The 27273-nt window shown below is 41.8% G+C and overlaps 1 protein-coding gene across 1 annotated transcript in view; it reads left to right on the forward strand.

Annotated features, from left to right (window-relative positions):
* The window catches only part of NDUFAF2 (NADH:ubiquinone oxidoreductase complex assembly factor 2), a 64340-nt gene that overhangs the window by 20638 nt on the left and 16429 nt on the right, over positions 1-27273 (forward strand). Inside the window, exon 2 of the mRNA XM_066617353.1 lies at positions 16140-16229. Coding sequence (XP_066473450.1) covers positions 16140-16229 — 90 coding nt within the window. The remainder of the gene's footprint in view (positions 1-16139; positions 16230-27273) is intronic.

Below are 27273 nucleotides of genomic sequence, written 5' to 3' on the forward strand. Positions count from 1 at the left end.
CAGTCAGATGAACAAGTGAGTCTAGCTATAGGGCAGCTATTAAGAAACCCTGAAGGAAATGTTGCACAGCATTCAGTGAATTCACACTTAAGGAGAAAAATGGTGTGTGAGGGCTCTTAAGATGTGGCAGTGGGAAAGTAATATTAGATGAGAAGGCAGGTGTGCTTTGTGCATGCACAGTGGCTTCATGCACAAAGTAGTTATGACATCTGCATTAGGTTCACCTTCGAGAAGGGAATGTGTTATAAAGCCAGATTCAAATCTGTGCGAAGGCACACATTGCTGCCAAGAATGTCTGATATTCATATTTCTAGTCTTTGTAGCATATGTAATTTCATTTTTGTTCAGATAACATTAGCTGTCAGTGTTTTCTCCAGGAATAGAATTCTGAAGTCTGCAAGCAAGTTTCTAATTTGGGGGGGGGGGGATGATGGCCCTGCTTCTTCTAACTTTATATTCCTGAATATGCCACAGCACTGGCTTAGAAAGTCTGGTGTGAATGCTAATGGGCAGTGCAAAGCATACTTCCAAACATGCAAAATGGGCAACAAGGAAGCAGTTGGGTGCTTGGGGATGACTTTTCTGTCATGTGAATTCCAGCTTGAATGAGCACTTTGAATGAGCGCTTCTCATAGTGTTACTATTTTTAACAGGGAGAAGAAGTTGAATTTTTGTAGATTTGATGGAAAAGAGGGACGTTGGCTTTGTATATGACCTGGATGGATATTGAGATGATGTGGACCTCTTTGTGCAGCTTGGCAGACCTGGGTTTTTAGCTCTTTACCTGGAGTTTGGTTATTGGTTGTATATTTGTGGGACCAGGGTTATTTTTGTTTTGTTGTAGCTCTATAGCTATTCTCTGTAAATGAATGATAATTAACTTGGTATATTTCATTAAGTGCTGAACTGGCTGTTAAAATTGAATTAAAAATTCAGAGGAGATGGCTTGGATAGAAAAGTAGAGGCGTCCCCATGTACCCGTGGGGGATGGGTTCCTGCTGCTACCATGGATAGCAGCGAACCCTATTCAAATCCCCCAGTCGCACACATGGCTCGCCTTCTCTCTTCAGGAGGTTTTGAGCATCACTGATAAGTGAAACCATGAATATGGGGGGAGGGCACCTGTATATAAAATACCATGGAGAGATCCCTTGCATCAGTTTCAGGCGGACGTGGTAGCATTTGTGTGATGGCAATGAAGGAAATGCCAGTATTGATTTGCTTTCAGAAAACAAATAATGAACTAATGTAATATGATTTATTATATTTAATACTTTTTTATTCTATTGTTATTTATCCCCCCTATGCTGTGAGTGTCCTCAGACACCTGTATATACATGTTATACCTCCCCCCAATATGTAAATTATTAAACGCTTATATTTCCTCAAGTTTCGGAGGTAATTACTGGAATTCAAGTCTTTGAATGATTGAGTGATTTAAATGCTTAACTAATTTCTGCCCAGCCCACAGGTGTACACATTTGATCCGTGTTACGTATATGTAACGTTGGGCAGAAATGGCTTTAAAAAAGAAGTTATGGACTGGGCTTTGGTTAAATGGTTAATTTTAATATTTTTTGCTAATATGTCTAGTTTAATGCCTTTTCAACTTTCTCTAAAACTGTTTTTAATGTTCAAATTTGGTTAAAAGAATACATCTCTGTGTGGAAGCCAATGCTGAGCATCTTGCTTACAATACTCGAGGTATCATTTCAAAATTTCTGTGAGGTATAGAAGCCTTTTTCACCTTTTTAAAAGGTAGCTACTTTAAAGTAACTAGTCCATTACTTCATATACAGCTATTAGCAGAACTAGAAGTGGAGTAGAATCTCCTGAGGCCTCTTTCCATGTGGCTCTTACAATCAACACAATGGAATGAGATAAATGTGAAGAACATGATAATTTTTAGTTGGAATCTTTGTATTCCCTAGGACTGAGAGAGTGGGGTCAGACCCTAAAAATGTGCTCGGCTATTGAATCATCTGTTGCTGTCATTGTTAAACCCTGAATAGCTGATGTTCTTATGGTCTTTATGAGAGATGAATAGTGCTTGTTTGCACAATGCCATTGGTATACATGGTACTTTAACAGTTATTTAGACAAAAGCGATGGGTCTTAAGCCCCATTCTAAGATATGAAATGGATGGGAGAAACACATAGGTAGGAAGGGAAGAATGCAGGCAAATACAGTTATATAGATTTCAAGCATACTCATGGTTTGTTTGTTTACAAGTTTATATTTTGCTTTATCTCCCAAGCGGGCATTCAGAGTGGCTTTCAAAAAATCAGTGATTGAGAATGAAGTTTAAGGGGATTTACTAAACGCCATACAAAATAAGTGAATTTTGAGGAGGGGTTTGAAGGAGAGGTAATGTAGTACCACATACATATTTAGGAGAGAGTTTCATGCATGCAGGGAGCAAAGGTAGAGTTGTTCAAGGAATCAGGATTTTTTCAACTCACAGTAGTGGGTCAGTGGGGATCATGGCAGAGGTTCCCAAATTGGGCATTGCAACGAGTCTCCAGAGGCATCGCGGCCTGTATGCTGTCCAAGCCGCTCAGGAGCACGAGTACAAGAGATCACAACGCAGAGACTCTTCTCCGCTTAGTGCTCAGTGCGGTGTGGGTCCACCCATGCTCCCTGAGTGGTTTTGTGCTTTTAGGTGGTTTTTCCAGGTGTGACCCAGAAGTGAGTGTCAATGACATCATAATGTTGAGTGTTGTCGAGAGCCAGTGATACGACACACAACATGATGACGTCATTGGCACTCACGAGTTTCAAGACCAGTGGTAGCAGGAGCAGGGCACCACATGCCCAGCAAGTTTGGGAAGCACTGCCTTAAGATATCATAAGGATCTCTTTCTCCTGCATGTCCATTCTTCAAGTCTCTCCTTTCAGCTATGGAGGCCGCTCCATGTTGTGCCCTGCCCTAATGACTGAAGTGTAATGGGTGGCTACCCAGGGTAGGGTTTTCTCATTGTGGCACCAACCTTTTGAATCATCTTACTGAGAGTAGAACTCCTCCAGTTTCCTCAATATCTGAAAATGGGATTATCTGAAAATAGACTCTATCCATATGGTCGCAAAAAAAATTCACAGATCGTCATCTTTTATCCCACCTTAGCAGTTACCTCTTTGGTTTGTGGAATAAAACTGAAAAGTAAAAAAAGTGTGTGAGTGGGTGTGCTCAAGTGGGGTATGTGTTCCAGTGAGTAGTGTCAGAGTTGTTGGAGAAAAAAATGACAGCACACACAGCTGCTAGAGGAAAAAGTAATAAGAATGAAGGCGAATAGTACTCTGCATATTATGGATTTAATATCCTTTGAGGAAGAGAGACATTCAATTCTGAAATAAAATATTTCACTTGATGTAATATACTCTGTTTCTTGCACATTTTCTTTAAATTATTGTAAGAAATAGTAGCTTGAATAGAAAATTGTCATCTTTTAGAAGCACTCAGGAGAAACATGAACAGTTAAATTATGAGCTAGCAGACCCTTTTAGCTATTTAAATTTTATATTTTCATATTCTCTCTTCCACCAACATTTAATTAAAAAGATTTATATCAAAGAGGAGGAGGCAACAACAATTTTTCCTTAACACTGAACTTTTTCAACTCAAATGTTTGACTGTTTTGACACCATTGAATTTTTTTTAATTTTACGAAAAATTTCTGGATTTTAATCATTGCAATACTGTTTAAAATGAACAGTGACACGAATAGATCAAATATGTAGCTTATCAGAAAAGCTTTTAAAATGCACTGAAGCTCTGTGTTCTTATTTCTTAATGGCATAAAAATGCAATGTAATTTTTTTCTCCCAAAAGATTAATTTGTGTTCATAGGTTTTTAAATATTTAACTCTTTGAATGCCACAAAGGGATAATGGAAAAATTACCTGTCCTGATACATGTGAACTAGTTCTATTTTAGAACCCCTAAAATTCAACCATGAGAAAATTGCAAAAATTTACAATTCAATGCGTGTTTCATCAGAGAGGAATCCACAGATTGTTTTGACACTCAGTTACAAATTCAGCATGAAGATGGACGTCTCATGAAATTTGCAGCTGCTGATTGAATTTATATTTCCATAAAGCCCATCAACAGTTGCAGCCTGAAGGGATGTGGGGGGGAAGAATGACAAAAATTGTGAGGCTAGCATTTTTCTTCAGACTTATGATGACAAATTACTTGTAATAAGGTCTTACACTGACCAGGATTAAACGAAAAATATAGGCAGCCAGAAGGGAATGATTTCCCCCCCAGTCTAATTGATTTGAACTAAAAATGTCTAGAGTTGATATCTAAATATATGTTTAGTCATCTGCAGAGTATGCTAAATGCAACCACAAATCAGAAATGTTCTTACCCTGAAAAATAAGCTACTTGCGGGTAATTACAGAGGATTTATCATACAGGTAATCTTATTTTGTAATAACCTCCTATGTTAGAAGATAAATGTTATGCACACACAAAAGTAGGTCATCTTCATTAGGTTGTGAGACCCCCCCCTGCCTTGTAGCCTCTCTTTTTTCAGCTCCAAAATTGGTTTTTCTGCAAAGCAAAACAAACTATATTGAAAAGCTATAAACCAAAGGGAGACTTTCATGACATTCAAATATTAATAGAACAATTAGTGAATTAAAACTAATTGAACAGATTTATTCTTGTTTTCAAATGTTAAATGTGGTATTTTAATGCTCTTTTTCCGTAGAGGGAAAGACAAAAAGTTAAATGTTTTAGTAGGTATTGGTTTTTATAGCTATAATATTGTTGTTATTATCCTTGAGATAATAGAATTCCCTTCATAACTAAGTTCCGAAAAACTTGCATAGCTCAAGACTGTTGGAAAGTTATTTAGGCCTAGAGCCATTGCATCTCATTTGCTCCGGGATTTAAATGTGTACTTGTGCATAATAAAAACAATATACCCATTAAACTGTATTCTCAGGGATGTAGATGAATTACTTAAAAGTATCGTACTGTAACCCATTCTGAAACTGTGAGTCAGGTTACAAAAATTCAGACCTAAATGGGACCAAAGAACACCTAACAAACTACATTATCAAATCTTCATAAAATTTGCATTCTGTCAATTGATTTTCTTCTCAAGGTATCAGCTGCTCTGACCATCTGCTTAATCCTAAGGTATACCAGTGCCACCACCAAGTGCCAAGAAGCACTCACGATGAGACGTAGTTTTAAGATGATGCTTAGACTTGACTTTCTTTGGCTCTCAAGGCAGCCAGCTAGAATAGGAAATGTTCTTCTTTGCTCTTTTGTACAAATTGAATTAATAGGACATAGTACTCAATTGGTCTATAGAGAGCATGAATGGTTTCTCATACACAAAGACCCCAAGGTTTTCAATTTCACATAGGTTAAAAGCAGCACTTTCTTACATCATGTTTGTATTGGTCTTCAATTGTCCCTGGTTGATGGTAAGAAGTCAATGCAGATCTAGATGCAATGGTGTAATGCAATGCTTCCCAAACGCTTTTGATCCGTGGTTCCCTTGACCTACTGGCTTCCCATTACATCACTTTTTTTGGGGGGGGGGGGTAAGCTCGGCTTTGGTTGCACTTCAGTTTTTCTCCCTGAAAATAATTGGGTTGAAGGGAGCTAGGTGTGTTTGCTTGCTGTACTAGTATGTGACCCATTCTGGTATTGGTGACTAGTATTCTAGTGACCCATTCTTCTTGGCAAGAGCCAAGAAGAAGAGTGCCTAGATCTCCACCTTCCTCTGAGAATACTGGCTTTGAGAAAAGGGGAGGGGGCTTCAAGGGACGATTCAGCGGCTCCCATGACTGCTTTCGGCAGCTCCCTGGGGAGCCACAGCTCACAGTTTGGGAACCACTGGTGTAAGGGACACTTGAAAGGAGATGTACAAGCATTTTTATTTTGAGAAGTTTTCATGGGCAACTATGAAGTGTATTACAGTAGTCTAGCTTTCAAGTTATGGGTGAACCTTGGGGGGTGGGTGGGTGAATTAGTGGAAAGTGTCTTAGTCACTATTTCATCTTTAAGTTCCTAGATGTTGATCCTTAGTTTAGTCTACAGCAGTGGTTCCCAAACTTTTGGGGAAAGTCGTAAACTTAGGGGGGTTTGGGGTGCCCAGAGTTCTTGGTTCTCGAACCCTAAGGCCCTCAAGGCCCCCCTGTCCAGTAGTACACCCACCACCCTGTATGTGCCAGTGCGTCCGTCCAGGTACACTGAGAGCCTCTAGGCTTAACTCTATCCCTTGCAGGCACTGAGCTCTTTCTCCAATTAAAGCTTCAGTCCTCAAGTTACTAGACCTCAATGAGCACTTGGTAACTTGCTAAATGGTTAGGCAGGATTTTGAACCTTTGTCCCCAACAGGCAATGAAACAATTTAGTAAAAGAGATTTTAGTTTATTAAGTACATAAGGTTACATAAAGTTACAGTAAGGCAGCAAATGCTAGAGGCATAAACATCTAGGAAATATATCAGCAATAAAATAATAAAGCTAGCTGGCTATCTCTACTAATCCCTATCTCTCACCTGGATCAGTTACTCTTGTAGATCCTTTAGCCCCAAGGCTACGTATGAGGCCAGGTGCCCATGGTAGACAATGGAGCTCACAGCGTGCAGGATGTTGCACCCAAAAACTCTGTTCAAGAAGGACCCCCACACACCCCTAGGGGCACTCATTATTATACTTCTTCTGCTAATAGTGCTGAGGTGACTTCATACTTATTTAGACTGTCCAATCAGAAACTTTTGAGGACAGAACCTTCTTAAAGTTGGCCTGGTTGCTAGCCCTCCTAGTTCTTAGCCCCCCCCCCCCCCCGCCAAACTGGAGATCCATAACTGCATTCCATTCCGCTTGGTCAGGCACCTCTCAGTCTACTGAGGTGTTAAACATTCCAATGGGTTGCAATTCTTGTTGTCTGTCCTTTCTGGCCAGCAAAGGAGAGACAACCATTTTTATTTGTTTACTCACATTCTTGCAGCTAGGAACTGCTAACCACTTCTCCGTTACTGACTTAGTTTGGTTCAGGCTTCTACTGCCAACCTAGGCCTAACATGTACATATTCATGACAGGGGGCCACAGCTGCCTTGCTTCCATAAACACATGCCCTGTGCCCCCTACCCCTTATCCGATAAAAAAGCATTATTCAGAACAGTGGTTTGCATTACCCGATAAAGAAGATAATAACAATAAAATTCAAAGTAACAATTCATTACACATTTATTCAAAATCCAATTAAAGTGTTTTAATTTAATTTAATCAACAAAATTGATTAACTTGATCCAGTGATACCAGCTTTTCAAAGTCTTAGAGTTATTTAGCAAAAATCTTAGCTATCAAATTTAGTAACTATTTTGCTGTTCAGTAGAATGTTAATGTGATGGATGGGCTTGGTGAGATTATATTGGTTTCCCAATGTAAGGTTTAAAGTCACTTAGCAGGAGTCTTAAATCAGCATGTTTAGTAATTAGGAGTTTATTTCTTTGCTTGGAGAGAAGTTGAATAATCACACTAAAACCATATTCCACCAAATACTTTATTGGATATGCAGCAAAGAGCTTTTGGACCATTACCCATAGTCCAGGATAGTGATCAGAAACTTCATTCTGTAACCAAAACTCTTGGTATGATTTCTTAAACTCTGGCTTCAGCTCAGTGTTGTTTTGTCACTTAATTAGTTCCTCTTCCACTATCCCAACTTCCTCAGTATTTGAAAATGGATTTATCACCCAATCTGGAATTTCTATTGAAAGCAGATCTTCAAATTATTCAGACATATCTTCATTCCGCATATCATATGGTCACAAAAATCTTGCAGATAATCATCTTTTATCCCACCTTTCTTTTGCAGCTCAGACAGGCTTGGAAATTGGTATAGCTTGCAATAGCCTATATTGTGCTTGAACATGAGTTTGAAATAAATGTAGACAGCAGATTTGACTTCAATATGATTGATAATTTCCTTGCAACTACCAATTCATTTCATTGAACTTTGCAAATAGTTCTGCTAAATAAGCAATGCCTGACCTCTTTGAGTTCATCACTGAACAAGACATCCATGTCTTCAGGAAACTCTACAACATTGTCAGCAGCAATTGTGTGAGTCCTTCTCATTTGATTAGCAGCCCACCATTGGAGAGAGAGCAAGATGTCCAGGAAAAACCAGTGAGATCAGTTTCATTCAGGGAACTGTAGTATTTCTCTCTTTTTCATTCTTGCACCACAGCATAGCAATGTGAGCTGGGACCATTGAGAAGAGAGTCCCATGCTGCTTAGTGAGAGTACTAAGAGATGCTGAATAAGCATCAAAACTTTAGGATCTGGTTTGGATTAAAGAGATGGGGAGCTGGGCTACATCTTGCCTGGTAACCTCATACAGGTTATTGAACAGGAAGGTAAGATGAGGGAATCATGGAGTAGGAAAATTCCAAGGAACATATTGTGCAAGATTTTGAAATACCAGTACAGGTGGTGCCTCTTTATCCATGAATTCGGGACCTGAGGTTTTACCTCTGTGAGTCCAAAACCCATGGATTTGCCCCACCTGTTGTCCTCCTAGTGCTGCTGGAGCTGTGCTCCAGTCACATTCGGACACCCTTCTGAGGGCTGGAGAGACTGCCCATGGCCTCCCCGACCTTCAGGAGGCTTTCTGGGGTCTTGGAAGACCAAAAATCGGCACTTCTGGTTTTCAACCAAAACCCAGACATGCCAATTTTAGGCCTCATCTGTGGCCTCCTGGATCTCAGAAGGGCCTCCGAATACAACTGGAACCCAGTCCAGTTACAATAGGAGGATAGGTGCCGCAATCCACAGATTTGATTATCTGCAGATTTTTGTACCAGTGGGGGGGGGGGGGGTCCAGGAATAGATCCTCTGCAAATACCGAGACACCACCTGTATTTCTAGAATAGTTTAACATGGCATTATAGCTTTGAAGGTTTCCATAATGTGTTTCTGGTACGCATTAAACTGCTTATTGTGTCTGTGAGGAAACTTGAAACTCTTGATCAACTTTTAAAACTCACACATTGGGGTGAACATTAGTTGTTAAGAGTAAAGTGACAATCTTTGAAAAATGGAATGGCCGGCAGCAGCATGATATTATTTATAAAAATTACACCCTCTAAATTATGAATTATTATGTTCAGCTGTGCTGTTATACTGCAGTTCATGTGGTTTGCAATGGTATGTTGAGCAGAGGACAGTTTTCATAATGGATGAGAACCAAAATGAGTTTCAAAGAACATCACTTCCCAGGAGGGCTTTCGGTTTGAGCTCTCTAGAGTGCTTTCCAGTATCCCACAGCATTAAATGCTTCCTGCTTTTTACGATAGAGAATATTGCTACAAAATGAGGAAACTACAGAAGTTCCACTGTCCATGAGAGATAGATGCACAAATATGCCTAGATAGCTAAAATATAACACGCTCTATTTCTAGTACACTGTTTCTGTGTTAGCAGGGTTGTGAAGTAACTGTTTTGTCTTTCAGGGTATTCTCAGCCAGCTTTGAGAACAGTTGTTTACTTAGAAATTGCCCAGCCGTATGACTTAGCTCCGGTTCTGATATATTGATATGTATTACCTTGCTAACTGGGTAAGAGGCACTTTTTCAAGTGGGTGCTCCTCTTTTATTTAGCAGGAGGGGAGTAACTGGTCCTCCTCACCCCCAGCAGTGTCTTTTCTAGTGGCTGCCTGCTGGTGTTTTGCATCTTTTTAGATTGTGAGCCCTATTGGGACAGGGAGCCATTTAGTTATTTGATTTTTCTCTGTAAACCACTTTGTGAACTTTTAGTTTAAAAGCGGTATATAAATACTGTTAATGAATGATGAACGATATATTACAATCTCATTTGCCTACTCACACATAGCTACTTTTAACAGACCACCACTTTTATGAACCGTTGTCCACATGAACTACACCTGAACCATTGTCCAGTTGTATAAGATTCCATTTATTGTTTCTTGAGTCTTGCCTGCTACCTCCTGGCCTTGGATTTAGGTACCAGCATTTTGTCCTGGTCTGTTCTTCCAGTCAGGGCCTTAATTCTAGGCTTGATATCTGCTTCCCTACCCTGCCCAATTCTTTGCCATTCTACCTGTTCTGGCTCTGCTCCTTTCTACCACTGTTTTTTTTTCTTTCCCATTCTAGGCTTGATATCTGCAGGAACAGACTGCACTTGCTCCTGGTGTGGAAGGGATTGTCACTCCCGAATTGGCCTTTACAGCCACACTAGACGCTGTTCCAGAACCACCATTCAGAGCACGATACCATAGTCTTTCGAGACTGAAGGTTGCCAACATATAACCCTGCCCAATTCTTTGCCGTTCTACCTGTTCTGGCTCTGCTCCTTTCTACCACTGCTTTTTTTTAAAAAAAAGGTTTTTGTACTTTTACTCCTTTACGTCAAATGGCATGCTATATGTAATGTGTGTCTTGCTTCCTGTTGTTTTTATTAAATAGCATTGCTTGTGTTTTGAACATTGTGTGCAAATATTTACACACATGTACACACACAAGTGAATGGAAACTTTTTTCTTATTGTAAGTTAGCACACGAGGTGGAGGAGCACGCTCCTGATCAAAACAACAGCAGGGCAAAATTTTAAAACCCGCTCCCTTCTTTAGCCACATTGATTTGGTTCCACCCCCTGCCACTACTTTAAAAAAAAACCAGGAAAAAAATAGTGCACTTTGAACATAATGTATGACTTGACCTTCGATCTCTAAGTGTTTGGTAACTATCTTCCTTGCTGCTTGTCTAGATGTTTTTTCTCCCACATAGCCTGAATTACAGATGATTCTATGAGTCATTTTGGTAAGACTTCACTTGCATTCCCTGGTTCTGGTTTTGAAAAAGCCATTAATGTGACTTGATGTTACTTCAGTTAAAAAAGAGTTGCAAAATTCTTCTTCATTTCAGTAGGACACATGTGGGGGGGGGAAGAGAAGTGGAGGGGGCGCAGCACAGGATGTCCCCAGTGGCCCATCCTACCTGTTCTCCTGGGTGCCACTTTCTTAGCTCTCGCAAAATCTCCCAAAATTTGAATGTCAACACCTTGGATCTCATGAGATTTCACAAGATCCAAGATGGTGGCCTCTGGCTGAGCTGGGAAGAAGAGGCTGCAGGGGTGACGTTTGTGAACCACTGATATAAGGTGTTGGTGCAGACATGGGAATGGGTTGTGGAATCGCTTATGCCCCCTCCATTTCTGTCTTGTGTGAATTGCCCTTTCCACTACAGACTTTAACTGTGGTTAATAGTGTTCCCTCTAAATAAGGATTTGATGATCAGCTAGTTAGCAAATCATGATTAAGACAGAATTCAGTGTGATGTGATAGTTTCGCTTTAACCTTATTGGCAGAAGACTGGAGTAAGACGGCATGATATATTTGCATTGATCTATCATGTCTCTATGCAAACAATTCAGTGTATCATTCACCCAGCTAATTATTTCCTACAGTTGTAATTTGAAAGTTGAATTGTTACAGTGAAACACATCTTAATTATAAGTTTCAAATCAAAATTATTCCTCACTTTTTGGGGAAAACATTATTTTCTTTATACCCATTTCCATTTCCATGAAATATAATCTGCCTTCTGTAAATAATTAAGATGTTGTAATGCACCTGTCATCTTCATGTTGAATTTGTTCAATTTCTGTCGACTAGTAACAATTTGGATCTGTCAACTGGATCTACATTTTGCATTTTTGAAGGGGAAAAGTTTAAATAAAGATTGCAGGACAGAAGAAAGAAAATGGGCATCTCTAGTGCTTTTTTTCTTTAATTAGATGTGTCTGTGACTATTAGTTCTTAAAGGACTTTATTTAGCATTCTCACGATATTGCAATGGAATGACTTTGGGTTGTTATGTGAAAGAATCTGAGTTAAAATCCTGTTGTGAACTGTGAAGCTTGCTAGTTTCATCTTGGTTAAGTTGTACCTGCCAGTGTTGCTCAGAGGAATTCTGTCAGGATAAATTAAACAAGCTGGAGAGCCGAGATAAGATAGGGATTCTACTGGTGAATTGTTCACCCAGCTGCTCAACAATCTCTCTGACTGAGGTGGTATCTGAAGAGGTACTGGAAGCTCCATGACTATGGTATTGGAGTCCTCTAGGATAGTGGTTCTCACCCTTTTTAGCCCAGGACCCACTTCTGAGAATGACAATCTGTCTGGGACCTACCAGAAGTGATGTCAGCAACCTGGAAGTGATGTCATTGCCAGAAATGACATCATCAAACAGGAAGTGACATCACTGTGATATCAGAGCTGGAAGTGATGTCATCAAGCAGGAAGTTCTTGTCTAGAAACTCAAACTGTAAATGACAAGAGATAGTATTGCAGCTCAGAAGCTTCTTCCAGTTCTCCTTGCCCTCACTACCATTGCTATCAAGCAAAAAATAAAACATCTGGAACAAAATATTTGTGTATTTATTTACTACTGTTTTTGTTTCTGTCCTTATTTACAAAATCTCAAGCTGCTTTTTGTATTGCGCTTGAAACTAACAAACATTGATGCGGATATTGATACTACAGCAGTAGCCAGAAACAAGTGCACCCTACTCATGCACCTCAATACAAGAAGTAACTTGAGCTTTTGTAAATAAAGGAAATAAAAACAGTAGTAGTATCTTCAGAAGGAAGATAAGCAGGGACGCTTCCCCTCATCTCCCCCAAGCCTAAGCGTGTCTACCCAGAATTGACTCCCATTATTGGCAATGGGGCTTACTCCCAGGTAAGAGTAGACAGAATTGCAGCCTAAGAGAGAAGTAAGAAGAGGGGAAGGGTGCACATCTGAGAAGTGGCTGGGGGAGCAGCACTCTCCCTGGGTGCTTCTCCCCCCCCCCACATGCCAGGCTTGCCCTCCCTCCTCCCCCCACTCCCAGCTGCTCTCTTGGCAGCCAGGCAACCAGGGATCCCCCCTCACCCCAGCAAAGATATAAAGAGAGGACGTGCTAGCCAGGGCAGAAAAGGATCGTGCCTTCCAGGCAATTCAGAGAGTGAGAGAGGTTGTGATGCAGAGAACGGCAGTGGGGTGGTGGCGGCGGCGATGCTGCTTTCAAGGCAGGCTCACAAGAGGGGAGATCACACGGGTCTGCCTCTACTCACCCAAGCCCTGTGTTCAGGTTTCTGCCTACACTCTCCAGCCCAGTCCAGCTGCGGGGGGGGGGGGGAGCTGCTCTGTCTTGCAATCCCGAGGCAGCCCATCCCATCAAGGCAGCCAAGCTGACAAAGGTTGGTTGGGAGAAGCCTGGCTGGCTCGTCCACGCCTCTCCTGGTCCTTCTTTGCCTGCAATCCAAGCCTGCACTCCGCGATTGGCCCTCCTGAGGGAAGCCTCCAAGTGCAGAGGGAGGTCCAGCTGGAAGGCAGCAGCACGCTTTCTAGGGAAAAGTGGCAAGCTGCTTTATGTGCACATGTGCAAGCCGCTCTTAGTTACATCTCAATGCTGGGAAGCTTAAAATGGCAACGCCAAGGCTTTGCCCACTTCCAAAATGGCGCCAAATAGGTCTTTTGCTATCTTCCAAGATGGCTGCCACCAGCTTCTCACGACCCACCAGAAATCGGATCGCGACCCACCAAGTGGGTCCCGACCCACAGTTTGAGAACCACTGCTCTAGGACCTCAGTTCAAAGTTCAGCATTTGTGTTAGCAGAGTGCTAATTATTCATGCTCTACATGAATGCAGTCTATGTGCACACTGATACGGTTCATCTTAGCAAATAGTTAGGAGGAGTATAACCTGGATCCAAATATCATCTCATCCATACCCATTGATGTGTATAGGTGATTAAAGAAAAATAGTTAAATGTGTAACAAGCTCTTCTTTAGATCCTTCTCTGTTGGATAGTTACCTGTTTACCTGCCATTTTTTGTAGCAATGACCCAGCTCCAGGGATTTCTGGAGGAAACTGATTACCCAGGCCTACAAAACTGAGGATCAGAAAAGTATGTCCCAAACTTTATGGTGGTTTGATATGAATTTGGGGTGCCGATTCCAAAAAAGGCATCCGTTTTGCCCTATCTAGTTTCGGAGATATAGCCTCATTAGTGAATGGTTCAATGGCCATGGTGTATAGGCTTCCTCATGAGGAAGCTACTTGAACCATTCACTAAAGAGGCTATACTATATCTCCAAAACTAGACGTGATAGGGCAAAACTGATGCTGTTTTTGGAATCAGCACCCCAAATATACCCAGGAATTGCTGTAACGTTTAAGGAAGCAAAATGTGTGTTGGCCTGTGTTATCTTAGTCCCTTTCAGTAAACCCTCAGGCTGGGGTTTAGGACAGAAACAGTCCTAGTTGCCTTGGTGGGTGTGAACTTCCCTTTTAGTTCCGCCAGATCTCTCTGCAGGTTTTAATATCATTGACTGTGGCATCCTCCTGTACCATCTGGGCAACCGTGATCCTTCCTGAAGGACAGGTTCTAGAATGGGTGCCCAAACTTGCTTAATGTAAGAGTCACATACAATAAATTTCAGATGTTTGAGAACCACAATATTTTAAGAAACATTTAAATACTTAAACATATTTATTCACCATGAATGTTAAACTTGTGTTTAATCCAGTGGACTCTCAGTTTTTACCCAGTAAATAATTATAAAACTTGAAAATTTATTATGTACCTTTTATAATTGTAGGAGCTTTATAAAAAGAAGCTCAGCCAGCATATTTGGCTCACAATCAGTGGTTTGGCCACCCCATTCTAAAAGATGGTACTTTGGGAGGGCTCCTGTTTGGCCTATGTTTATAGTGCCCCTCAGGTTTCATTATATTTCCATGTTTTTTAACTTCTGTGTGCAGCTTCGGGGGAGATCATTTGTGGCTGGGTATTATTTTTATTTATTAGTATATTGGTATTAGTATCACACTAATTTACCACTAATTTATTTGCCACTTTTCAATGAAAAAGTTCACAAAACAACTTACAAGCAAAGTTTGGGGTGCTTTTGGACCCAACTATGAACCTGAGTGTGCCGGTGACAACTCTGACCCAGAGTGTTTTCAGTCAGTTTAGGCTAGTGAGCCAATTGCATCCTTCTTTGGATCTGGTGCACCAGTTGGCTGATCATTTATTATGACTGTTCTTACATATAGTGATACCTAGATTGGATTACTGTAGCACACTCTGCTTGGGACTGCATGTGAAGATTGTCTAGAAACTACATTTGGTACAGAATGTAACTGCCAGGCTGTTGACTGGAGACTGGGTTATTATCATATCATACCCTATTATATTATCTTCACTAGCTGCCTGCGTGAATTTGCAATTCAGAGTTCTGGTTATGACCTATAAAGTCCTTCTTGGTTTGGAACCTAAATACGTCCATTTCTCCCTGTATGAATCTGTCCACTCAGTAAGGCTTTCTTAGATGTGTTTAGACATGTGATTGGCAATGACTTGCAGTTGGGACTTCTCTGTTGTGTAGAATTCACTTTTGACCCTTCCCAGAAGGCCACTGGGTCCCCTGCCCCTATGCACTGAAATGGACTGTAATCCAGTCCACAGTGACTAGTAAAGAGCTGGTGTACTTTAGAAAAGTTGATGAAGAACATTAATTCCAAGTAATCCAAGCTGATTCTTTTCAGGGGAAGGGTAACAAAATCCATGACCCATGTCACAAAGCCAACTAGACTTTGGCTTTGAATGCAACTGAAGGAACTGAAGGCCAGTTCCTTGCATTCTATAGTTTTGCTTACTTGGATTATGAGCAAAACCCAATGTCATACAAATAGATCTTTTTAGAGCTTCTGACCTAAAGAGCAGTGCATGTGAATGGCAAAGGAATTTCATTTGATGTGCATGACCAAAGTTTCTCTGTCCCAAGGGTATGTCCAGTATAGCAAGTTGATTGTGAAGAGAAATATGTTGGTGGTTGAAGGTAGAATGCAGGGAGCTAAACTGTGGCTGGAGGCTGTAACATACAGAAACAGGTCTGTTCAATTGAGAGTTGCACTGTTGCCTCTCATTTGATCCTCAATGATGAGAAAAAAGGAATATAGTATGACTTCTCTGAGGCTTTAACATAGTCAAAATTATCTGTGTACCACTGAAAAAAAATGAAATCTTAATCTTTGTTTATGAATTGCATGTGGATTTATCTTTAATCATCTGTTTTTTTCTTTTGAAATAGGACAGATCATTGCAGAGAGAAGATTTATGGAAGCAGTAGATATAAAGGAATATGAGTATGAAGTGGGGGACATTCCAGCAGAATGGGAAGGTAATGTTAGATGACTTGTAATTCTTTTAAATTTAGAGGTAGAAGTATGCAATAGATCATGTTAAGGCCAACTTCTTTAAGATAGTAGAGTTTTGTCTCTTCTTGAAGCCTATCCTTTTTGCTTGTCCTGAATAACTTTCCCAATTACCCATCCTAATATTCATTGTGGCTGCTGGAAGTGGACCAAGAAGGCTCATTCAGGAATCTGGTACATTTTGACCCACCATCTCTCTAGACCTCCCAAATTAATTTATTATTAATAAAATAAATAAATTTGGAACTATTGGCTTTTTCAGAGGGAAAACATTTTTTTAATTGACTGTAAATTGGACACAACTGGACTGCGTAAAAGTAGGACAAAAATGCATGACTGCTAATCAACTGTGGAAGCACTTGAGACTGAAAAGGGGATCTTGACACAGGACTAAATTACAGATTGCATTGGAGCTTTGCATTGGAATTCTTATTTGGAATTCTCAGTTCTTCTTGAGAAAAAGAAGAATGGGGAAAAGCTTGAATGGGGAAATCTTTGTGCATGGCTTTCATGCCTCAAGCACAGCTAGAAATCCTGATAGCTCAGTTCCTTTTCACTGAAGCAGCATTGTGATATTTGCTTGCTTTTGTCCTTTCATACCTCTCATCCCCAAACCAGGCTTTTAACCTCAGCTTGCACCTTTCTTGCGTGCCTCACCTACTCCCAATGTCCACAGCACTGTATTGCGAAACACCATCTGTCGATGTCCATAAGCCAACAGTGGTCCAGCTATAACATCTCTGAATGTTACCAATGCCACCATTCCCTCTTCTCTGTTCAGACAGCATCCAAAGACTTTTGTAGACACTAGGATGCCTTGTGGCATCTCCACAGCACCAAGGGTCCTTGCAGTGTATTTGGCTGGTGCTAACACTTTCTTTTAGTGTAGAGAGGTAATGGTTTTCCCATATCTGGACAATTCAGTTGCTGAATCCTAACAGCAATTCCTAACGCACCAAGGTTTCAGTCTGACCCTGTTAACGTCTTTGAGTTTATACATCAACCACAAGAAGTCATCTCACTTTGAATCTACTCAGCAGATCCAGTTTGTAGGAGCCTTGTTGGATATTGCACACTGTTGTGCCAGTCTCCAGGAATCAGGGAGGGGTGTATTGTACTATTTCTCATCATGGAATTTCAAAAATTACCATGCTATCCTGCACATTGCATCCAGTGACTTTTAGGTCACAGGGTATGAGTCATGGACTTGCCTTCTTGACACATCTATGCATGATGCATGTAGAAAGATGGTTTAGACCAGAGGTCTCCAAACCCCGGCCCAGGGGCCAGATGCGGCCCGCGGCAAGCCTCTATCTGGCCCACGGCCAGCCTCTTGTCCCCTGAAAGCCTCTAGCCCACTTGGCCGAATGTGACAGGAACTATGCTCTGGCTGTGTCTGGAGGGTGTTCTGAGGGCCAGAGAGGTTGAATGAATAAGCCCATTTATTCACTCATCTAAGTTCTATCTCTAATTTACTTATATAAATTTTATATTTAAATTTTTTTCCACCCTCAACACCATGCCAGGTATTTGATGCGGCCCTCTGGCCAAAAAGTTTGGAGACCCCTGGTCTAGACTCTAGAATGAATAGCTATTTGTGTTGGCAATGCACTTGGGGCCTGAATACCAACAAGAATCAAATCTTATATTCTCCATGGTGTTGGGCTCCCCCATTCTCTTCAAACTTGTGCACTTCTGTTCAGGTGCACAATCTAGTTCAACAGTGACTGACATAAATAGGGGGAAGCTCATGCTGGTTCCTTTGAAATAGATGGTGCTTCATCACTGCAACAGAGAGAAGCCCCCTTCAGCTTCCTTGAGCTGCTGGCCATCTGCAAAGCACTAAAATCCTTCTTATCATCTTTGAAGAATCATATAGTACAAATAGTGCAACAGCCATCTACTGCGGGGCCATCACAAGGGGCACAGCACTGAAAACTGTTTGTTCCCTGGCATGCACTATTTGGCTGGTGCATTCTTCATCACGTTATCCCAGTGGTGATTCATCTAGCACTGTGTTTCTCAAACAGTGGGTCGGGACCCACTAGGTGGGTTGCGAGTTGATTTCTGATGGGTCCCCATTCATTTCAATATTTTATTTTTATTATGTTAGATTTAATGTTACCATGACATATGACTGAATTGGGTAAGTGTTACAGATCTGTATTAACAGGCTACTCTTTATATGCTTTTAACAATGATAATAAATGGAACTTACTCCTGGGTAAGTGTGGGTAGGTTAGCACCATCGGATTGTTAAAAATTTTCTAACTTGATGATGTCATTTCTGGTCATTACATCATTTCCAGTGGGTCCTGACAGGTTCTCATTCTAAAAAGTGGGTCCCGGCGCTAAACCTCTGATCTAGCGAAAGTAAGCAACCACTTGACAGACACCCTGAGTGGAGTGGGAGATAAGACAGTTGGCTCCAAATGAAAGACAAACATGGTTTTCCAATCTACAATTCATAATTGTAGGGTGATGAATTTGCAGTTGATTGAGGTTGCCTTGCACAGGACCTGTTTGCAACCAGTCTCAGTACCAAGTTCTACAAACTGTGCAGCTGAGATAGATAGCTTCTGTGGGAAGGGATCAGGTTCTATGTCTGTTTCCCCTTTCTGCTAGTTGCCAAGGTCGACAGGATACAGCAGGTTCAACACTCAGTTGTATCCTGATGTCCAAGTTGCTTCTCTATATTTACTTTCCAGAACAACTTCTCCTGACTGACTTGTACCTCTTTTCAGATAAGGGAGAAGCTGGGTAGTCTCTGCTACATGTGACTGCCCAAGGTCATGAAGGAGTAGGACACATTTCTTACCTAACCCAAGGCTAGTTTGAGTGGTTATCTGTACAGGCACACAACCAATGACCATCCCTTCTGCAGGGTTGGCTCATTTCTGTGCAAATGAGACAATTTAAATCCAGCAGGCAATCCTCAAAGGAACTGAAGGGTTGATTGTTCTGCTTGCACTTGAAGCATATGGCTGTAAATGGGGGTTTTCCCATTTGATCTCAGGGTAGAATACTTGACATAGCTCTGGAAGCTTCCAAGATCAGCTCCAGCTATGCCCAGAATGTGCCTTTGTGTGTCTGCACAGATGACCTATTAAAGAACTATAGCAGTAATTTTCAGTCTTTTTCATTTCATGGCACACTGACAAGGCACTAAAACTGTCAAGGCACACCATCGGTTTTTTGACAATTGACAAGGCACACCATACTGGCAGCAGGGGCTTGCATCCCCCAGTGGCCCTACTAACAAATGATTCTCCCCCCCCAACTTCTACTGCACACCTGCAATTTATCCGTGGCACACCAGTGTGCCATGGCACAGTGGTTGAAAATGGCTGAACTATGGTTACAGGTAAGCATTATGTTCTTTCTCCTCCCATGACTGCTTTTACAAGAAGACTATTACAGTGTGTACTCAAGTCACAGAGCTCCAGCATAATGCATAGTTTCACCCATATTGACTGTATTTACCTAGTTCAGTGCATCTATAGTGACCACAAACAATAAGGCACAAGTGCTAAAACCTCTCAAATGGCTTCCAGAAAGATAGGATGCATTTGCAGATCTAGACAGTTATTTGGCTTTCCAGGATATAAAATAAACCATATGTAGTAAGACACACTTTTATTAGCTGCATTTGCATTTTTAACACAACACTTGCTCATGCTTGTAATTACCATAACATTTTTTTCTTTGTGATTATAGTCGAATCGAATTGGAAGGATTTGTTAAGAGGAGAAATAAAAAGCATTATGAATAGGCAATAGTCTCTTTCTTGCTTTAAACACAGTTCTTTTCAGGGAAGAAAATGTTCAGACTGCTTTGTTTCCTCATCTATTATTTGGGCAAAGGAGGTGTGCAGTGTATTCTTGTTTATGACAGACAGAGCTGAGAAAAATGCAGGTGCTTAAATTCAAAGAACAACATTAACTGGATTTTTCAGTTAACGTTTTAACTGCTGAAATGTTCATTTTGGGAGGTAGAAGCTGTAGCATGGAAACCATGAACCACATTCTATTCCTTTGTCATCTAGGACCATTTCTGTAACAGAAGAGAGTTGTAGCAATAATAAAATTTATATAACAGGTTTCCTTGTGTCCTGCGTCTTCTCCAGTTTCCTATAACCTATTTGATCAAAACTAGCATGCCAAATAAAATATCATCTTTTCCCCCTCCCCTTTTTTCTAATGTAACTGTTCATATGAACTGAGAATGCATTTTTTATTGTGAATTTTCTCAAGTGAGAATTTTTATGGAGACAATATAAGACCTTTAAGTTAGTTAATTATTTTTAATTTATACCTTTTTTTACCACTGTTGAGTATGTTTCCTGCTGTGAATTTTGGGGCTCTTTTGATTATGCAGGGCTTTTTTCTATCATCTAAGAGTCAAAGACAGGTAACATATTTTTCGCTCTTCTTAATGCTTTTTTTTTAAGAGTAACAAACCCATGAGATAAGGTTCAAATGAGAATGTGTGATTTCTCCAGGAACCCATGGTATGATGTGGCAGATTGGGTTTGAATGTGAGCATCTCATGTCCAAACCAAACACCACCCCAGAGATATGTTAAGATATGTTTAAAATAATGCATAATAGAATTCCCCATAAGATGAGTAACATGTAGGCAAACATTTTTGCTTGGTCTGCTACTTGCTCTTGTTCCTTTTCAGAAACAAAAGCAGGGTGATTGTCAGGGCATTATTTTGTGGATGCAGGCTGCAGATAACATTTCTATCATTTCAATTCCAAATGGTCGCTGACTGTATCTGGTGATAGAATGTGTCATTTACCTCCCCTGCTCATGTCATTGGTCCTCATGAAAAGGTATCAGTCATTTTCAGTGTTTATGAGATTTAGGAGTTTGTGTGCTTCACGCTGCATTTTACAGCCTGCCTATTCTAGTCCCTCACATGCTCTCTTTCATTTTTTAAATGAGTAACATTTAGTGATTAATGGGAGTTTTAATTTGCATGCTCACTTTTACGCTCATTACAATGCGTTATGTGCCAGTAGGAGTCTTAAAGTTCACTGAAAATCTCATGCATACTAATGAGAATGCAAATGAGTGCTGATGAAAGAATGCCAGGGTCTCAAGGTATGAAATGTCCAGTTTATCTTGCTAAATTCCGCTCTGACAAATGTAGCGTTATCATGGGCACAGACTGCAGATAGAACTGTACCGAATTTATGTAATTAATGATGACTATGTAATTAGATGATTTGAATTGCAGTCAGTCAGTGGACTTTTCAAAAGCTTTGAGAAGAACCTTACAAAATTGGACTTTGTCCCTGTATACATACATTCTCTTTGCCTTTTGTACTGTGCCAAGTAGCAACTGTTTTGGCTGAAGCTGCATGAAAGTGTTTTGCTTTATTAGGCTGGAGTCCTGTAAGGGGTTTTCCAGAAGTAGATTGCATTGAATACATTTGCAGATTTAAAGGGCAAAGAACAATTCAGCTGATGATTAGAAAGATTTTTGCCTGCTTTCACTCCAACAGGAATTGTTCTCAACTGCAATGGAGATTTTATTGTTTGAGACATATAGTGGAAATTTGGTGGAGGAATAGATGTCAAGCTATAATTGGTGGAATAGATGTCAAGCTATAATTAAGATGGGTTAAAGACTTTATAGGTTCAAAGGGGCTATATTTCTGAACAATACTGAGATAGCAGGAATTAAGCAGCCTCTTGTAGTAAACATCTCTGCTTAACTCTGTAGAGGCAGCCTCTAATGGAAAATAAATAATATTGCAAATTCCTGTCATAAAGAGCCATTCTTGAAAGGACGAGAAAAGTCAGAAAATGTGTTAACTAATGTTGATGGCTTGAAGTTGGATGAAGGGTATGTGTGAATGTGAGGGAACAAATATTAGAGAGATCATCAGTTAAAAGTTCATCATAGGAACATAAGAACAGCCCCACTGGATCAGGCCATAGGCCCATCTAGTCCAGCTTCCTGTATCTCACAGCGGCCCACCAAATGCCCCAGGGAGCACAGCAGATAACAAGAGACCTCATCCTGGTGCCCTCCCCTGCATCTGGCATTCTGACATAACCAATTTCTAAAATCAGGAGGTTGCGCATACACATCATGGCTTGTACCCCGTAATGGATTTTTCCTCCAGAAACTTGTCCAATCCCCTTTTAAAGGCGTCTAGACTAGACGCCAGCACCACATCCTGTGGCAAGGAGTTCCACAGACCGACCACACGCTGAGTAAAGAAATATTTTCTTTTGTCTGTCCTAACCCACCCAACACTCAATTTTAGTGGATGTCCCCTGGTTCTGGTATTATGTGAGAGTGTAAAGAGCATCTCCCTATCCACTCTGTCCATCCCCTGCATAATTTTGTATGTCTCAATCATGTCCCCCCTCAAGTGTCTCTTTTCTAGGCTGAAGAGGCCCAAACGCCGTAGCCTTTCCTCATAAGGAAGGTGCCCCAGCCCCGCAATCATCCTAGTCGCTCTCTTTTGCACCTTTTCCATTTCCACTATGTCTTTTTTGAGATGCGGCGACCAGAACTGGACACAATAGTCCAGGTGTGGCCTTACCATCGATTTGTACAACGGCATTATAATACTAGCCGTTTTGTTCTCAATACCCTTCCTAATGATCCCAAGCATAGAATTGGCCTTCTTCACTGCCGCCGCACATTGGGTCGACACTTTCATCGACCTGTCCACCACCACCCCAAGATCTCTCTCCTGATCTGTCACAGACAGCTCAGAACCCATCAGCCTATATCTAAAGTTTTGATTTTTTGCCCCAATGTGCATGACTTTACACTTACTGACATTGAAGCGCATCTGCCATTTTGCTGCCCATTCTGCCAGTCTGGAGAGATCCTTCTGGAGCTCCTCACAATCACTTCTGGTCTTTACCACTCTGAAAAGTTTGGTGTCGTCTGCAAACTTAGCCACTTCACTGCTCAACCCTGTCTCCAGGTCATTTATGAAGAGGTTGAAAAGCACCGGTCCCAGGACAGATCCTTGGGGCACACCACTTTTCACCTCTCTCCATTGTGAAAATTGCCCATTGACACCCACTCTCTGCTTCCTGGCCTCCAACCAGTTCTCAATCCACAAGAGGACCTGTCCTCTAATTCCCTGACTGTGGAGTTTTTTCAGTAGCCTTTGGTGAGGGACCGTGTCAAACGCCTTCTGAAAGTCCAGATATATAATGTCCACGGGTTCTCCCGCATCCACATGCCTGTTGACCTTTTCAAAGAATTCTATAAGGTTGGTGAGGCAAGACTTACCCTTACAGAAGCCTTGCTGACTCTCCCTCAGCAAGGCCTGTTCGTCTATGTGTTTTGAGATCCTATCTTTGATGAGGCATTCCACCATCTTACCCGGTATGGATGTTAGGCTGACCAGCCTATAGTTTCCCGGGTCCCCCCTCTTTCCCTTTTTAAAAATAGCCGTGACATTTGCTATCCTCCAATCTTCTGGCACCATGGGCATTTTCAGGGACAAGTTGCATACCTTAGTCAAGAGATCTGCAACTTCATTCTTCAATTCCTTAATAACCCTTGGGTGGATGCCATCAGGGCCCGGTGACTTATTGATCTTTAATTTATCAATGAGGTCTGAAACATCTTCTCTTTTAACATCTATCTGACTTAACTCCTCGGTCAGGAGGGGCCGTTCGGGCAGCGGTATCTGCTCGAGGTCTTCTGCCGTGAAGACAGATGCAAAGAACTCATTTAATTTCTCTGCCATCTCCAAGTCTCCTTTTATCTCCCCTTTCCCTCCCTCACCATCCAGAGGGCCAACCGCTTCTCTGGCGGGTTTCCTGCTTCTAACATATTTGAAGAAGCTTTTATTATTCCCCTTAATGTTGCTGGCCATGCGATCCTCATAGTCTCGCTTGGCCTCCAGTATCACCTTCTTACATTTCTTTTGCCACAGTTTATGTTCCTTTTTATTCTCCTCATTAGGGCAAGACTTCCATTTACGGAAGGAAGCTTCCTTGCCCTTCACAGCCTCTCTAACTTTGCTGGTTAGCCATGTGGGCACCCTCCTGGATTTAGTGGAACCCTTCTTTCTTTGCGGTATACACCTCTGCTGGGCCTCTATTACTGTTGTTTTAAGCAGCCTCCATGCACTCTGGAGAGATTGGACTCTTTTTACCCTCCCTTTCAACCTCCTTCTAACCAGCCTCCTCATTTGAGGGAAGTCCGCCCGTCGGGTTTTTGTTAGAGATTTGCCTGGTATTCTTCCCCCAACGTGCACGTCAAAACGGATCACAGCATGATCACTGTTCCCCAATGGCTCAGTAACGTTTACATCTCTAACCAGGTCCTGCGTACCGCACAATATTAAATCCAGAGTCACCTGTCCTCTGGTGGGCTCCGTGACTAGCTGATCTAAGCCACAGTCATTTAGCACGTCAAGAAATCTGGTTTCCTTATCGTGACCAGAACACAAATTGACCCAGTCAATATGAGGATAATTGAAGTCCCCCATGATTACAACCCTGTCCCTTCTTGTCACCTCCCTGATCTGTTTCCTCATTTCAAGGTCCCCATCGGATTTCTGGTCTGGAGGACGATAGCACGCCCCCAGTATTACATCGCTGCACAAGCCTGGTAATTTAACCCACAGAGATTCTACGGTGGAGTCGGACCCACCTTCAATCTCTACTTTGCTGGATTCTATCCCTTCCTTAACATAAACGGCCACCCCACCTCCAACACGCCCCTGCCTGTCCCTCCTGTAGAGTTTATAGCCCGGGATTGCGGTATCCTACTGATTCTCCGCATTCCACCAGGTTTCCGTTATGCCCACTATGTCAATATTTTCCCTTATCACCAGACATTCCAGTTCTCCCACCTTTGCTCGTAGACTTCGGGCATTCGCATAAAAGCATTTATACACGGAATGCCCCAGGATGTGCTGCTTATTCGCTCCTTTGTCTCTGCATCCTCTCATTGTGCCAAACCGTCTATCACATCCCATCACCCTACCTTTCCCAATTTCTTCTCCTACTCTGCCTTTGTCTTGTTCTCTAACCTCCCCATCCTCATCCCCATAGGGATGAGGAGTCCCGAACCAGATGCCCCTCGGCTCCTGTCGGCCTTCCCCCAGGATCAGTTTAAAAGCTGCTCTGCCACCTTTTTAATGTTATGCGCCTTTGTCTCTGAAGTTGTGACTAGTATGAAAGTGAGAATATATGTGTGACTATTTTATTTTAATTGTCTCGTCTTATGGTGATGGACTCTACTTTGGTTACACACCAGCTATAATGTTGTTTTCAGTTCTGGTTGGTGCATTTTAAGAAGAATATAAAAAATTGAGTAGGATAACAATGGGAAATGTGCTTTGAAAGAATGGTCTAAAACAGGGGTCCCCAAACCCTGACTTGGGGGCCAGATGCAGCCCGCAGGGAGCCTCTATCTGGTCCGCGGCCAGCCTCTTGTCCCCTGAAAGCCTCTGGACCACTTGACTGAACATGACCAGAGCTGTGCTCTGATTGCATCTGGAGGGTGTTCTGAGGGCCGGAGAGGCTAAGTGAATGAGCCCACTCATTCATTTATCCATTTATCTAAGTTCCATCTCTTATTTATTTATTTAAATTTTATTTAAAAAAATTTTCTGGCCCTCAGCACTTCGCCAGATATTTCTTGTGGCCCTCTGGCCAAAAAGTTTGGAGACCCCTGGTCTAAAACATTTGTCTAAAAATATTACCAGTGTTTGATTGTGGATACACTGAAAGCCTAATCCTATCCAAGTTTCCCCCCCCCCCCACACACACACACACAGATGTAGCGGTACTACATCTACTAATCTACATCTACTAATGTAGCCATTTAGTTATTTGATTTTTTCTCTGTAAACCGCTTTGTGAACTTTTAGTTGAAAAGCGGTATATAAATACTGTTGTTAATAATAATAATAATACTAACACGGCTTGTGCTGCATCCTGCATGGAAATTTTGCATGCTGGAGGTCACTGCAAGGTACGGGAGGGACATCCATCCCCTTACCCCCCCCCCCCGGGTAAACCTCAGCAACCACAATGAGGCAACTTAGATCTGTGCCAGCTAAATAGCCCTTGCAAATCCTTGTTGCCCCATATTGGCAGATCAGGCCCAGGAAGGGGGATAGGTCATAGCATGCGCTGCTACCTTCCCCCAACCCGATCCACCCATCCTGTCCAGTTACACCCCTCCCTCGCTGGCCTACCTGCTCGAGCATGCACAACTCCCTGCACTGGTGCCAGTGGGATGACGCTGGCCTTCCCACCAGTGCTCCTTACTAGCGTGTGGTTGCAATGTTTGCGTGTGGTTGGCTCGTTTGTGACAGCCTGTGCCTGCAGAGCATGTGCTCTGTCAGCACAAGTGGGGAATAGAATTGGGCCAGAAGTCTCCAAGATACCTACTGGTTCCATTCTGATAGTTGGTTCAGCAGTAGAACAAATGTAAATTGAAACAGTTCACTCTTGCCGGCCCAGCGCTCACCTGAGTAAAACCACCACAATGGATGAACCACAATAGATGAGGCATGCATCTATAACAGGGCTGTTCATAACTCCGGGACCTTGTGGACGCTAATACATACACTGACACACTGTGACATCAATATTAGCTATGATAAAAGATGACACTATGCCAGTAGTATAATTCCTGGGAAAGCAAAGAAACTCTTCTCTCTGTTGAGCTTAAGATCTAGTCCACCAGGAATATTGTCCCTGCTTCACTGTGTAGAAGGCAAAATTTCTCCCGAAACCCTTTCCCCCAAAATTTGCAAATAATTTGGCATTCTGGGAGTTTCAGTCTTAATACTTCAAAAGTAAGTTTGTAGACCTTCCAAAATAGTGTTGAGTAAAGGCTTAGAATGTGGAAACTCCAGGGGTGTGTGGAGAGTGAACGCTCTGTCTTTGTGCCATGCCTCATTCTCTCGCGTTCCGTCATGGTTGCTACTTTATGCTGTTCTGATTGGTCTTCAGGAACTGTACGGTCTTATTAGTATAATTATGTGAAAGTGTTAGAAC

Source organism: Tiliqua scincoides, chromosome 2 (genome assembly GCF_035046505.1).
Source record: "Tiliqua scincoides isolate rTilSci1 chromosome 2, rTilSci1.hap2, whole genome shotgun sequence".
NCBI lineage: Eukaryota > Metazoa > Chordata > Lepidosauria > Squamata > Scincidae > Tiliqua > Tiliqua scincoides.